Genomic DNA, 14,289 nt, shown 5'->3' on the forward strand with positions numbered 1-14,289 from the left:
AATGCTTTGAACACAAACACTAGACAAAGTCACCAGTTAAGGGAAAAATGTTGTGCTTTCACCAACTGTGAATAATATTGAATTTAGATGGACATTTTTAAAAACTGCAAAAACTTCAAGGACATCTCCTTGACTTCATTATTGTCGTTCAATACTGTGATCAGACATTTATTTTTAAAGAATCAGATCAGTTGATTGTTAGCTGACAAATTGACACTTAACAGTTTTTCAACTTAACCCAAACAAAGGTACAAAGATGTAGAACAGAATGCTACTTTCTCAATGAAAGCTATAAATTTGGGGGATAAATATCCTTTGATTTTAGAAAAAGATGTCATAGTTGGATTGAGGGGTAGCATAACACGAACAGAAATTTTCCATAACTCACCTGTGTAATTTCCAATACGATATTATAATTAATAAATTATGTGTACACTGACAAAGTTAACTCTACTTAAGCATTGTCCTTTAAAGAAAATTGGCATCACTTCCTTGTTTTTACGTAAGTTGCATATCATCTTGGCAAAGGGTCTCGTTTGAAATTCCTGTGCATTCCATGTCAACTTCCTTTTTTTGCCAAACAATCCCATGATTTATTTTAGGACATGGGGTCTCACCCTTGTTGTTAAGCCCACAATAATTTATCTCTGACAAATTCACAACACAATGTGTAATTTATCAAAGGATCCATAACATTTAACTGGGGCCTAGCGTGGTTTGGCACAAGCCCAGTTTTCTACCACACAATGGGATCCAAGTCAGAAACCACAAAAAGGAAAATGCTGCTGCAATAAGTTGGCTTACCAGTCTGATAAACACTGTGTCAAATAATAAGTATTATTTTAACTTTTATTGGACTTTAAAAGGATGGGTTATTATAAAACCTGTGTTTTTGTGCAAATAAATAATGAAATAATGAAAGTAAAAATCATGCAAGCAGAAAGTATATTTTGCTTAGTAACTGATTTATTCATTGTATTTTATTTTATTACTTGTTTATATGTATTTATTTGTTTTTTTCTTTGTTTATATTATTGTTTTCAACGTTAAACTATGGCCCTTTTTGAAACCACGGCTCCAGATTTGGCTCAGGCTATGTTGGCCTTGCGGTTGTTTTGACAGTATTGTGCGTGCTTTGCGAATGTGTTCGAGGCCTCAGATGAGAGAGCGAGCATGAAGCCGAATCCAAAGCCAAAGACTTGGATTCAAAAAGGGGCACAGTGTGAAAAATCCCATGAATGAACCTTTGGTCAAGTTAAACTTGTGACTTGTTTAACTTGTTAAATCTTGTAGATTTTATCCCAAAATTCGAGCCCTGGTGCATGGACAACTGCAGGGTCATAACTAAGTCTAACAAAGCTCAATAGTAAATGCAAATCCCTTGATTGTTGACCTCTTAAACTCTATCCTACTTCCTAACCCAGCCTCAGTACTGATCACAAATTAAACTTCTGTTTTCCATCAAGCGCAACCCATTTACAAACTTCTCAAGGATGAAGACTTGCATCTTGCTGAGAGTCTCATTCAAAACACATGGAGAAGATAATAATTATCAATGGTTAAGAAAGATGGTTTAGCACACATACCGCAGTGCAATTTTCTCGGACTTTCTCAACTCACAAAAGAGCATGCAGCCCAAGCTCGTTTTGGGGCTGAAGAGTAATCTAACACAATACTGTCTCAGCCCTCTCACGTTGTCATTTATAGACCTGGTTTAAGGGAAGCAATTATGGTTTAGTGCCTCGCTCAAGGACACAAGTTTTATAACTGGGAATCAAACCCACACTTCGATGACTCAGCCACCAAAGTTTGAGTCTGACGCAGTAGACTGCTCGACCACAACAACCTTTACATCATACCATTGGTATTTAAACGTGGCATTGATAGAACTACCAAAGCATGAAGGAGTTCATGTCAGCTTTCAAGACCTGGACATCAATTTCTCCTTGGTAGTAAAACTTGATATGACTTTGTTGTAGTCATATTGTTACCTTTGATGAATGATGCTTCTATTTGTGAAGTAAGTCTAGACTATCAAGAAGTAGGCCTAAACAAACTAAGCAAGGTTTGTACATTCTTGACTGCCGAGTCATTCTCATTGATGCCTGGTCAGGTACAGTCTTGGTATGATCAAGTTTTGCCCTACAATGACATATTTGAAGCACTTTTAGACCAAGATTAAGATCAAAGATTAAAAATATTTATTGTCATGATAAAACAAATGAAATTTGTCTTCCCTGTGTAAAGGAGACCATACAATACAACAAGAAAGGCATAGAAACAATAGACAACAAGAATAAAATTACAATTTTACAAAAACCCAAATGTCCCCATTATGCATTTTTCAGTTGGTTTAAAAATAACTGAGCTATGAGACCATACTTTCTCTATGTTGAGACCTTTGTTTACAGTCTTTTCAAACTGCTAGTATTCTTGTTGAGGGAGGGTGGGTGGGGGGCAACCAAAATGTTCTCTCTCTGGTTAATAATCATACAATCGTTTCATATTTAGTACCTGCTGAAGTGATTGATTATAGACGTCCCTGGAGCGATTGTTAATAGTGAGGCAGGAAATTGTTTATCTGTTGGGGGCACTTGGAGGTCACCCAAGTATACATTTAGGAAGTGATAATACGATGATTTGAAGATAGGGCTTTGATAGAGCGCAGGTGGTGAAAGGGTGCATGGTGAGAGGGCGAGAGAGGGTAGTGGAGTGTATGGTATAGAGGAAGGGAGTTTGAGGAGGATGTACGAGGCCTGGGCCCAGAGGAATTGGTGTAGGGGCGGGGGGGGGGGGGGGGGGTGGGGGGGGGGGACACAAGGTGGTGAAGATGGGACTGTGATATAGAGCACAGGTGGTGAGAGGGTATAGAGAGGTTTGTGGGTGTAGGGTATAGAGGAAGAGAGCATGAGGAGGATGTAAGAGACCTGGGCCCAGGAGGGATTGGTGAGGGCAGGGTGGGGGACAGGGTGGTGAAGATAGTGCTGAGATAGAGCGCAGGTGCTGAGAGGTATAGTGATAAGGTCTGGAGAGGTTGAGGGGTGTAGTATGGGGTGTAGGGGGGTCCAGGGGGTCCAGGGGGTCCAGTAAGGGAGCTTGAGAGGGATGTAAGAGGCCCGGGCTCAGAGGGGCTGGTGGGGGGACAGTGTGGTGAAGATAGGGCTGTGATAGAGCTAGTGCAGGTGGTGAGAGGGTAGAGAGAGGGTGGTGAGAGGTTGGAGGGTGTATGGGGGTAGAGGAAGGGAGATAGAGAAGGATGTAAGAGGCCCTGTGACACCAGAGGGTTGGGGATGCGTATCATGACAGGGATTGGCAAAAGCTTCCATAATCTGAGGAAGTGACATAACATGTACACAAAACTCTGCTGACCATTGAGGGGGTTAGTTTGACCATGGTTTGACCAAGGATGATCCCAAGTGCAGAATAGACCGATCCATTAAAGTCACCTGGAAACATAATTTTGTTTTCTTCAAACATTAAAGTATATGTTTCTGAACAATAAAAAATTTTTTTAAGCAATTGTTTTTAACGATTTAAATGTTAAAAAAAAAAAAAAAAGTTGTGTGGGGGTGACTCCGCCTACCCCTTTTGTGATGTCAATTGAGGCAGACTTTGCTTCGATCGAACACCGAACACACGTACGTGCAAGTACATTCAAGTCCTAGTCGTGAGTTTGTACATTTTTCTGGCAATGTCGACAAGGTGTATTGATGCTGGATGCAGCAAAACAACTAAAGATGGGGTCAGATGGTCTGACGTCTTTTCCAGCGCTGTGCAGCAAACACTTGGAGTCGTCGTGCTTCGAGAATCCGGAATACACTACACATTTTGACATGAAGAGAAATGTTTTTTCTACATCATGACGCCATTCCAACAATTTTTTAAGTCGAAGAAGGTACCTGAAAGACGTTACGAACCTATAGGAGCATTTGCCTAACGTGAAAAAAATCAGGCATTGTTTCAACTTTGAGGGCATGTTTGTAGCTTGTGCCAAGCATCACTATCTTGTGTTGGCACTGCATGATGCGATTCAACGAGCCTCGATTGACGTCACGAACAGTGCCCTCTCGGGTCGAGCTTATTTTCAAATTTGTAAATAACATGGAAACTATTGTTTTTAAACCTTACTTAATTGTTTATTCATATTCCACTCATCTAAACACATATTTTAGTGGCAAAAGCTTTATTTTGACAAAATACCATATCCAGGTGACTTTAAGCGCCGCCCCACATTGCGTATTGACCAATCACAACCCATAGCACAACCAAAAGTCTGACACTACAAAGTCCGACATGCGTGCGCGTATGCTTGGCGTGCACGGCAGAGTTGTGCAGAATGGCATTGGAGAGGCTCATGTGTTCTTGCTCACACGTGTTCCGTGGGCGGAGCCTAATGGATCGTGGAATAGGCAGAATCAGGCTTTATGAAAATAGCTGCTGAAGTAGATCAAAACAATAGGTTACATCTTTCTCTATTGTTACATTCAGCAAGGTTTGTTAGCTTTGAAAACAGCTACTGTGACTGTGTGTCCCCAAGTTTTAACTCATAATATTATAAAATCACTCGCGTAGCTCATGCTCAATGATGTGTAATGATGCAACACCAACAGGAACTGCAAGTTGTAAACCCTCATCCTTTTTTTTTGACCTAGAATCTCTCCTTGGTTTCCTAAACAAAACAAGACTTTCATGGATACGGCGGTTTCAGAGTCTTACAAAAACACAATCAGGTCAAAAATCCATGTTTTGTTTACGCTTATGTTAAGGGAGGAACTTTTGTTACCATGGTTACATGGTAACATTTGGCCATGTGTCAGCAAGCTGTCACATCCTGGCATTGAACACAATTGATGGTAATCTTACAATGTTTTATCGCTGAAACAAGTTAACACAGGACATACCGTGAAGACATACTAGGACCAATAACTGCAAAAAACAGTACTTATTTTGAGAACTCTGAGATCATTTTATGTCAAACTACTAGAAGTAGTTAACTACTTCAAGTAGGTACTTGAGCCATGTTAAAAATAACTCTACATGCTTTTAAATTGTTGACAGCATTATTTAGTTTTGACAGTATTTCTGGGTGTTCCTACCACGGAAGGTTGCCAAAAAATCTTAAATGGCCCGACGTTTTGACCCTAGCAATTTGAAGACTAATGTAGGTGTATATAAAAAAAATCCTTAATAAGGGTCAGTTCATACCTGTCAAGACAGTTTAACAACAGGTTCTGTGGAAACTAAATTGGGATGCCACAAAAGACTGGGATGCCGCAAAAGAATGATGTGTAAGTTAACTACCTGACGTTTCAACCCAAAGGCTAAACGAAAGGTGCAGGCCTATAAGGAAATACATTACTTAAAGGTCAGTTCATGGCTGTCCAGAAAGTTTAACGACAGATTCTGTGATAATATGAAAAAAATAGTTGATGGACTGATGTTTTGACCCTAACGAGTCTTTCTCTCGCAGGCTAAACGAATGGTGATATAGAAATGCATTTCCTTAAGGGTCAGTTCACATCTGTCAAGACAGTTTAACGACAGATTCTATGGAAGTTAAAAGGCTAAACGAAAGGTGATAAAGCGATTTCCTTTAGGTTCATCTCATGTCTTTCAAGAAAGTTTAAAGGAAAAAGCAGGATCTATGGAAAAATCCAGGCCTCCAATATTACAGCTTGAACACATAACTGTTAACACTATGAAAACACACATAACTGTTCCCACCTCCCCCAAAGTATCAGCGTGACATAGTAGCATTGAAGTTTGATCACTTGTATGTAATTCATCCTGACATATAATTCAACCCTGATGTCATGAATGTTAACTGAAGGAATGCAGCTTGTTCACATTCCATGAGGTTGTTCTGAGCATGCACATGAAATAGAGTGTGTGGAGATAAATTATCAAGAGTACTCTCAGGGACCCCATAGCCTTGACTTGGGGTCTCTACTCTGTCTCAATTGGTAGAGTGAGGAATCACACACTTGCACAGTAATCTTCAAGGTACTGCTAAGTTTTTCTTTAGATCAACCATACTCTAGCCTTTCTGGTTTTGCCTTTCTGCCCATCCAATCAAAAGTTTCTCATAGACTATACGATTTTGCAATTAGCCTTTTTGAGAGATGGTGGACACCACTGATTGAGGCTGCCATCAAATGAGCACCTCCCTTTAGAGCTCTACAGCGCCATTCAGTATTCATTAATTTGTTGATAGCATATCGATTTTTTATGTAAATCTTGTGCTTTTACCAATCGTAATTTGATCTTTTTTTACATTGTACAATTTTTCTTTGGGCTACCCTTGGAAAATATGGTGCAGTTTTCTCTCTTGTTTTTGTGTACTTTCATTTATATATTTCCACTGTTATCCTTTCTGTTGTTACTGTGTTTTATCTACACAAATCAAATCAAATCAAAGTGTGTTTTATGATAGAGTGTAGACTGGCATTATGGTGAGCCCCTTCCTTGTTTTTAACCAGTCTAACATGCAGTTTCAGATGCCAATCATATTTGTGGTTAACCAGAAACACGTACTCAGGTTTCTGTCAAGTGGGAACTATTAATAGTTTCTTTTTACAGGAAAATGACAGCTTTGCCAAAACTTTCTGCTGGGAGACTGTTGACACTGTCACAGGCCTCAAAAGTGTCCAAGTAAAAAGGTACACAAATGATCAACTGCTAAATAATGCTGTTCGCTGTTTCCTTCATGTTGTTTTATGAAAAGCAGTCTATAAAAAATACTGGTATTTGTTTCCTCTTGAAATTGCTGTGGTATTTAAGTCTGCAGTTATGTTTTTTTCCCTAAAGGCAGTGGACACTATTTGTAATTACTCAAAATAATTATTAGCATAAAACCCCTCCTTTGTAACGAGTAATAGGGAGAGGTTGATAATATAAAACATTGTGAGAAACGGCTCTCTTTGTAGTGACGTAGTGTTCGAGAAAGAAGTAATTTTCCATGAATTTGATTTCGAGACCTCAAGTTTAGAATTTGAGGTCTCGAAATCATGCATCTGAAAGCACACATCTTCTTGTGACAAGGGTGTTTTTTTCTTCCATTATTATCTCGCAACTTCGATGACCAATTGAGTTCAAATTTTCACAGGTTTGTTATTTTGTGCATATGTTGAGATACACCAAGTGGGAAGAGTGGTCTTTGACAATTACCAAAGGTGTCCGGCCGTTGTCTTTAAGTGAACTTGAGCATTCTTGAAAGAGAAACAAAAAGAACACCAGTCAGCAACCCTGGGTTCTGGGTATACTTATCACTTCTTTCTGGATATTGCATAAAATTGCATCTCGTGACCAAGACAAAATGTTGTTGTTATTTTAAACTTCCACAAAGTGATTTCATCTCCCTGGTCCACAAATGTTTGTTTTTGTTTTTTAATAAGGACAAATGTGTTGCAACTTGCAAGCATCAACTTTGTATGGTGTTTTTCACTTTTCTATGGACGTAAAAAAGAAAAAGGAAATCAGCTGATCGGGTGAGAAAATCACACGCCAGCCCTTCTAAGTTTCCCTAGGTAATCTATATTTGCTTGAAACAAATGGTTTCATCCTGTTGTTGTAACATTTACGACTAATGTTGCCCTAACACTAACAAAAGCTTTTTTACAACAGACCCCCCCCCCTTAGAGGTATTGAAGTGATGTGCGTGCCACGCAGCAAAGTGGAAGTTTGTTTTTGGACAAATAGTGTGTACTTTGGATTGATTTGTTTCCATGAGGATATCCTTATTAAACCGGAAGGTATACCCTTGAATTCATTAACCCTCAAACTTGTAAGTAAAGAATATCTCATGGGCACCTGAAACGTTTTTATCTGTTTAGACCATAGAGCATGAGCTACAATTGCTGAGAAAAAAATGTAAAAAATACAGGAATATTATTGGCACAATGTCTTGGGCACAATGTTCAGCTCATTGATATGTTATTGTCAAATGGGTTATATAACAACTAGTTGTAAGTTATATTTTTAATAAATAAATAAATAAATAAACAAATAAATAAATAAAACTACAACAACAAAAAAAGGAATGTTGGTCAAGTTTGGGAATATTTGTTTGTTTGACCACACTAACCGTGTTTTTGAGTATTATCTTATAATTTGGTTTTCCTCCAATAACAATAATACAAGTTTTTGGTATAAAAAAATGAAGTAAAACTGACACCTCACTGAGGCAATGGAAGCAATTGCCCCAATTGCCTCCAAGCACCTGGGCCCAATTTCATAAAGCCTGTAAGCACGAACATTTGCTTAGCATGAAATTTCTTCCTTGATAAAAACAGGATTGCCAACCAAATTTCCTTATCAATTTAAGGATAAGCAAACAACAGCTGAATACCAGTAACAAGCAATATGCTACAAATAGAAATTTAGTTGGTAAGCCTGTTTTTAAGCAGCATGCAGCATCAGAGTCCAGCTTTCTCCAGAAGACCATCAGAGCATACTGATCGAAACGTCGATTTGAAACCAACGGTTCTTTTCAGAAACACCCTAACTCATTAGAGATAGTCATTACATGGTGTTACCGCAAACCTTTCTATATCGTATTTCCACCATGCAAAGTTTCAAATCCTTCTTAAGCCTGTTTTTATCAAGGAAGAAATTTCATGCTAAGCAAATTTTCGTGCCTACAGGCTTTATGAAACTGGGCCCCTGGTCATGTTCTAGCAGAACCTTAAGATCAAGCCTGAAACAACAATCCTCTGTGAGAACAACTTGAGGAAAATATTGATCAGATCACCGGAGGTAGCAAAATGCAATCTGAACAGATGGCTTTTAAATTGACAGAAGCAAAGGTGAGCTATGTGACCAAAATGGTATTTATCAAAGGCTAGAGAGAGAACGCCAAAGGTTAAAAAGTCAACTTAAAATTTCAGAGATACAACAGGGAAAATATTGGTCAAAATTGCACAAGGATAAGGTTTCAGGTATTTCAAAGGATATGTTTGGTAACACTGTCATCCAGGGCTCCATTTATTGAGGAAAGCCACAATACCACTAAGAGCTCAGCCCTCGATTTCACAAAGAGTTACGACTCGTCTTATCTCGAGTTAGGACGAGTAACTCGTCCTAACTTAGGATTAATCTTAAGGTCTGCATGCTACAGTGTAGGGTTGGGACTCGTCCTAAGTCCTGAGATTAGTCTCAAGTTAGGAAGAGTTTTGTGAAATCGACGGCTGGGGTCGATTTCAAAAATTTCACAAAGAGTTACAAAAACGTAGGACTGAGATATTTAAAAACTTAAGGCTGGTCCTAAGTTAGGACAAGTAATTCGTCATAACTTAAGATAAGACAGGTCTTAACTCTTTGTGAAATCCACCCCAGCTTTTTATTTGGACCAGAATTTTATTTTACAAGACCAGAATCAAAATTGAGAGAAAATTGTTGCTTTTTTGAGGGAAGATTAATCTCATTGTGTTATGGGTGTATTACTTTAGTACAACAGAATTATAATATATTTATCAGACTCAACACTTGAACATATTTCCCAACAATTTTTTTGAAATATCAGGTACAGTCACTTGGTCAAGAAGGTGGGCAGAGTATATCAAACGTCACAACAAATTCCTCCAGCTTATCTCAGAGTCCATAAACAATCACATTCAAATGGTGCTCCCGTAAATCTTACACAACTAAGTATTTTCACTGAGAGTTAAATCTAGAAATAATCAGAGACCATTGCCTCCATTGCCTTCGCTCCCTTAAACTGCTCTCAGACACAATCTAAATCTCTAACGGATATGCCCTTTACTTACTTTTCAAAAGTAACCTTGCCCTTTTAAAATGTTCCAGGCCTCCAAAGTTGTACATCATATTGTTGTTGATCTAATTGACAAAAGTTTACCTCCCTCTTTTCCTGACTGAGTTGTACTTGATTTACAGCTGTGTGAGTCAAAAGAACTTGTACAGAGAAGTGACCCATGAACGAAGCATAACCCTAATGTGTTCCCCACAATTATCCAACAGACAACAAAAATGTCACCGGCCAGATAGAATCTCTACCACTTAACAGTATGTGGCCTGTCGCCAGTGGGATTGCTGTTAGTGATACCTGCCAGATGAAACTGTATGATATCAACGTTGCTAACCAAACATTGTTCAAGGTAGGAAGTGCCCAGGTCTGGTGAGTCATTGAAAAACCTTGCAAAAACTTTATAGAACTCATTAAGCAGTCATTGGCTATAAATGAGGGTTCAACATTGAAACAATTTTGTTATATCAAGTTTGACAAGGCTAAAAGTTACTCTTAGAAAGGGGATACAAACATTCAGATGAAAATAACTTAGGGAGATGAAAGAAGAATTGATGTTTTCTTAAATAAGTCTAAAGTGTACCGGATTGAGGGAAACATGAACAGCAGGCAAGAAGTTCCAGAGAGATGCAGTAGTTGGAAACTTTCTTTGAGGAAGTTGTCAATTTCTATTGGACCAATTCAAGGAGCATAAGGGGCAAAGGAGGCAGTAACCCATTAAAACAACCACTCAGTCTGATATTTAGCATACTACCGGTAAGCTAAAGCTTTCAGCAAGCAATATATTTAGTGTCTTTTTAACTCCTTATCAGACTTTTACATTTCACTTTACATTCAATTTCAATTCAACAATATTTATTTCCAAATTCCTCAATTAATATCAATAAATCGTAAACAGTGATATATGTGTGATACAACAATTTTAGGAATTGGGGGCACAACCAAGTCAGCATGGTTTGTGCATAGTGCAAGCCTTGCTCTGTGGTTTGTGTTACATTGAATGGAGTATTATGGCTGAGCACTAATTTCAACACCCTATTTTGAACTTTACAGCAGATCTCCCCTCACAATTTTCAAAATCCTGGCTCACCCTGAGAACACTAATAAGCCGAAAGCTATCAGCAAACAATATCTTGGTGTCTTACGAAACTTCTTATCAGACACTCTACTGTCCACAAACATGGCTGAGCAATAATTTCAATAACAGCAGATCTCTCCCTCTGCCCCCCCCCTCACTATTTCTGAATCCTGGCTCACACCGTGCCAGCATGCTTCACCGGGAAGCATGTCTATTAACAATACTCCACCAACGGTGCATGTTACTCAGACGCCCAGACACTAGAGATTTCCCCTTCCCAACGTGCACTCCTCCCTTGTTTACAATGCTCCCCTCGTTCCATAAAGGTCACTGAACCCATGCCCTGTTAAAGTGAAAGTCCCTAGTCAGAAAAAAGGGACAAATGAATTTTGTCTCAAGCCAACAGAACTCCTTTAAAGGGTTTGATACCTTTGTTTTAGATCAAGTTTTTGGCCGTGACATGAATCGCTACTCACTGTGCATGAAGATGTACATATAATTTACCTGTAGAAGTTTCAGCTTCATTAGCCATCAAGAATTTAAAGACACCGGACACTATTGGTAATTGTCAAAGACTAGTCTTCCCACTTGGTGTATTTCAACATAATGCATAAAATAACAAACCTGTGAAAATTTGAGCTCAATCAGTCGTTGAGGTTGCGAGATTGTGTGCGTTTAGATGGTTGATTTCGAGACCTCAAATTCTAAATCTGAGGTCTCGAAATCAATTCGTGAAAAATAACTTCCTTCTACAAAAACTACGTCACTTTGAGTAATTACCAATAGTGTCCACTGCCTTTAAGAGGGGGACAAAAAGTGAAAACCACCAAGCAATGTTTTATCAGGAGAGTCCACAAACTCAGTTGTTAATGCTGAAATAGTTTGTTTTTAAATAATTTACTAACTTCACAAATACTACAGCAAGTCAGCAAGTAATATTTTAAGGAAGGCTTTCAACTACAATTATCTTTAAGTCGAGTAAGTTTATTGTAAATCTGTGGACATTTGTATTTTGTGTTGTACTCGAACCCTTTATACAATTCGGTAAACGTGGTGAGGGAATGACTTTGTGAGAATGAAAAAGGTACAAAACAGGAATCAACTTTTTTAGAACTGATCATTTCAATCTGCGTTGAAATTGATCCTTTACAAATAGAAGTGACTTTCAAAAGACGTAATTCCCATAAGGAGTGGGTTGCCCTGCACACGCACCGACTATTTCTGGACATAATGACTTTAAAGCATGTTGGCCGACACAAGCAAGATTTTGTTTCATCAAGTTAAAAAAATAAAAAGATATATGACACCCACTTTTTACACTAAAAAAGGAAAAGACAACTCAGCTATTCAATTAAAATTGTCTATACAACTGCATTCTTTCCTCTTCAGAATACCAAACACTTTCATTTACCATAGATTTGAAGTAAAATTAATTTTAATCAAGCAAATAAATTGTTTGCATCTTAAATTGATAATTTCACAATTGACAGTAGAGTTTATTACATTTTGCTATTGCAAATCTTGCTATAGACAACAGACACTTCTTTAACTTTTTACACAAATATGTCTGTTGCACTTCATGCAATCTTGCAAAATTCAATCAAAGCCCAATTTGAGCAGAAAGGGTCATCTTCCCTTGGAATTTTAAGCAATCTTCCCTTGGAATTTTAAGCAATTTTGTTTCAACTCAAGTAATCATAAATTATTTTTTGTTTAGGTTATTGAAAGATCTGAGGAGAAAAGTTTGTACTCACATTATTGCCAGGCACTTTACAATCACGTTCATCTTGATTTGTAGCATCAGTAATCAGCAAAAAGTTGACTTCAAAATGTTAATCAGATTTCTCCAGATGAATGAATAAAAAGTACCTTGGTACTGTGCCAAGCTTAAGAAACTGAAGCTTGTAACAGAGTTCACAACACAAGAGAGCGGTGTGTCTGTTGATCAGCAGCCCTGTGTCCACAGATGATGATCACACAATCAGATCTGTAGTACTAATGGGTTCTGGCTTTTGATGGGGTACGCACCATTGGGTAGTGATCACCGCTTCTGACTGTGTCACTACAGGGACAGCTGCTTGCAACAGGTTTGAGGGATTTAAAACCAGACACGCTGAATCAACAGTCTTGGGGATAGTTTCTGGAGATCTCTCTTCCACAACGGCACTTTTTATAGGAGCTGGTGGTTTGCTGGGTCAGTGGTGGTGGTGTGTACCTCACTCGTAGGTGTACATGCCACAGGGGTTGCCCAGGGGCTGTGAGTGGTATAACCACGGATACTGTTACGCCTCGTGGGACACTTCCAACTTATTTTTGTGAATGACAGTTTAGAAGCAGAGCTGCCGGGTAATAATATGGATGTTACACCCACTCCACAGTCAGGTGCCAAAATTAGACAGCTTGGGAGGGTTGAGCCAATCTATAGTTAGAGAGGCAAGGTCAATGCCCATAACTGTTAAATCTAATTTACTTCAAGGATAAAAATGAAGACATTTAGAGTTCAAAAGAGCTGGGTTGTTATGGAGTTATCCGTGTGTTTAGTGATTCTTAAAAACAACTTTTTTTCTTTTATTGTGCCAAACATTCAGTGAGCAGTTTTTCCCGGTCCCCAAAGCGACACAAAGGGAGAAGCCACAAAAACATGGGCAGTTTGCCGATACTAAATTGAAACCAGGAACTTTTTACATTTGTAAATGGGTCAAGGGAAACTGGTTTGTTTTCGTTTTGTTTGATGACGTCCATGAAATATTGCAGTAAGTCCTCAGCCCTGAGCCTTGGATTTCACACCACGAAGGACAAAAAAAGGAAACAGGACATTTTTCCTGATTATCACAGTTTATGTATGCTGTCACAAAAGAAACAAAATAAAGTGGTAAACATGTGTTCATAATTATGATGACATTTTGTAAAAGAATTTGGAACTTGGCATTTAAGGTTGAGGTTGGCAGAAATTGCTCCCAATAGAATGCCGGCATTGCTCTTGACAGCGAGCATGCTGAAGATCATAGGTAAATGTTAGCTACGGTTTTTGGAGTCGTGCATGTTGGGCCCAGTTGCGTTAAAGGCTGTTTAGCAGAAAATTGTACACCGCTAAGAAAAATCTTGCTTATCAGAAACAGGTTACCAGCCAATATACTGTTTGTGACTGGTGTCCTGTTAATTTTTGCTCAAGTACTAGTTTCTGTTTGTGGGCACTGTTTGGTTGCTTAGGTTTTTTTTCATGTGACAGCCTTGTTTACACGAAGTATTGCTAGCTTGGGTGGTAGGCGCGGCTAGACATTTGGTATGCCTGGCAGTCAAGTTGCTGACTTGGGTGACAGCAATTGTTGATTTGGGTGGCATGCATTGATAGCTTGTGTGGTAGGACAAGTGTATTAGGTTGGCAGTCAGGCTTTGGTGGCAGGCATTGTTTGCTTTAGTGGCAGGCACTACAGCCATGACTGGTCAGCAG

At 38.8% G+C, this 14,289-nt stretch overlaps 1 protein-coding gene across 1 annotated transcript in view; it reads right to left on the reverse strand.

Annotated features, from left to right (window-relative positions):
- Positions 1-13,030, reverse strand: part of LOC139949848 (uncharacterized) — a 68,426-nt gene extending 55,396 nt beyond the window's left edge. The window contains exon 1 of the mRNA XM_071948400.1: positions 12,593-13,030. Within this exon, the coding sequence (XP_071804501.1) occupies positions 12,593-12,639 (47 nt within the window). The 5' untranslated portion in view covers positions 12,640-13,030. The remainder of the gene's footprint in view (positions 1-12,592) is intronic.
- Between the last annotated feature and the right edge of the window lie 1,259 nt (positions 13,031-14,289).

This window comes from Asterias amurensis, chromosome 2, assembly GCF_032118995.1.
Source record: "Asterias amurensis chromosome 2, ASM3211899v1".
In the NCBI taxonomy this organism is placed as follows: Eukaryota; Metazoa; Echinodermata; class Asteroidea; order Forcipulatida; family Asteriidae; genus Asterias; species Asterias amurensis.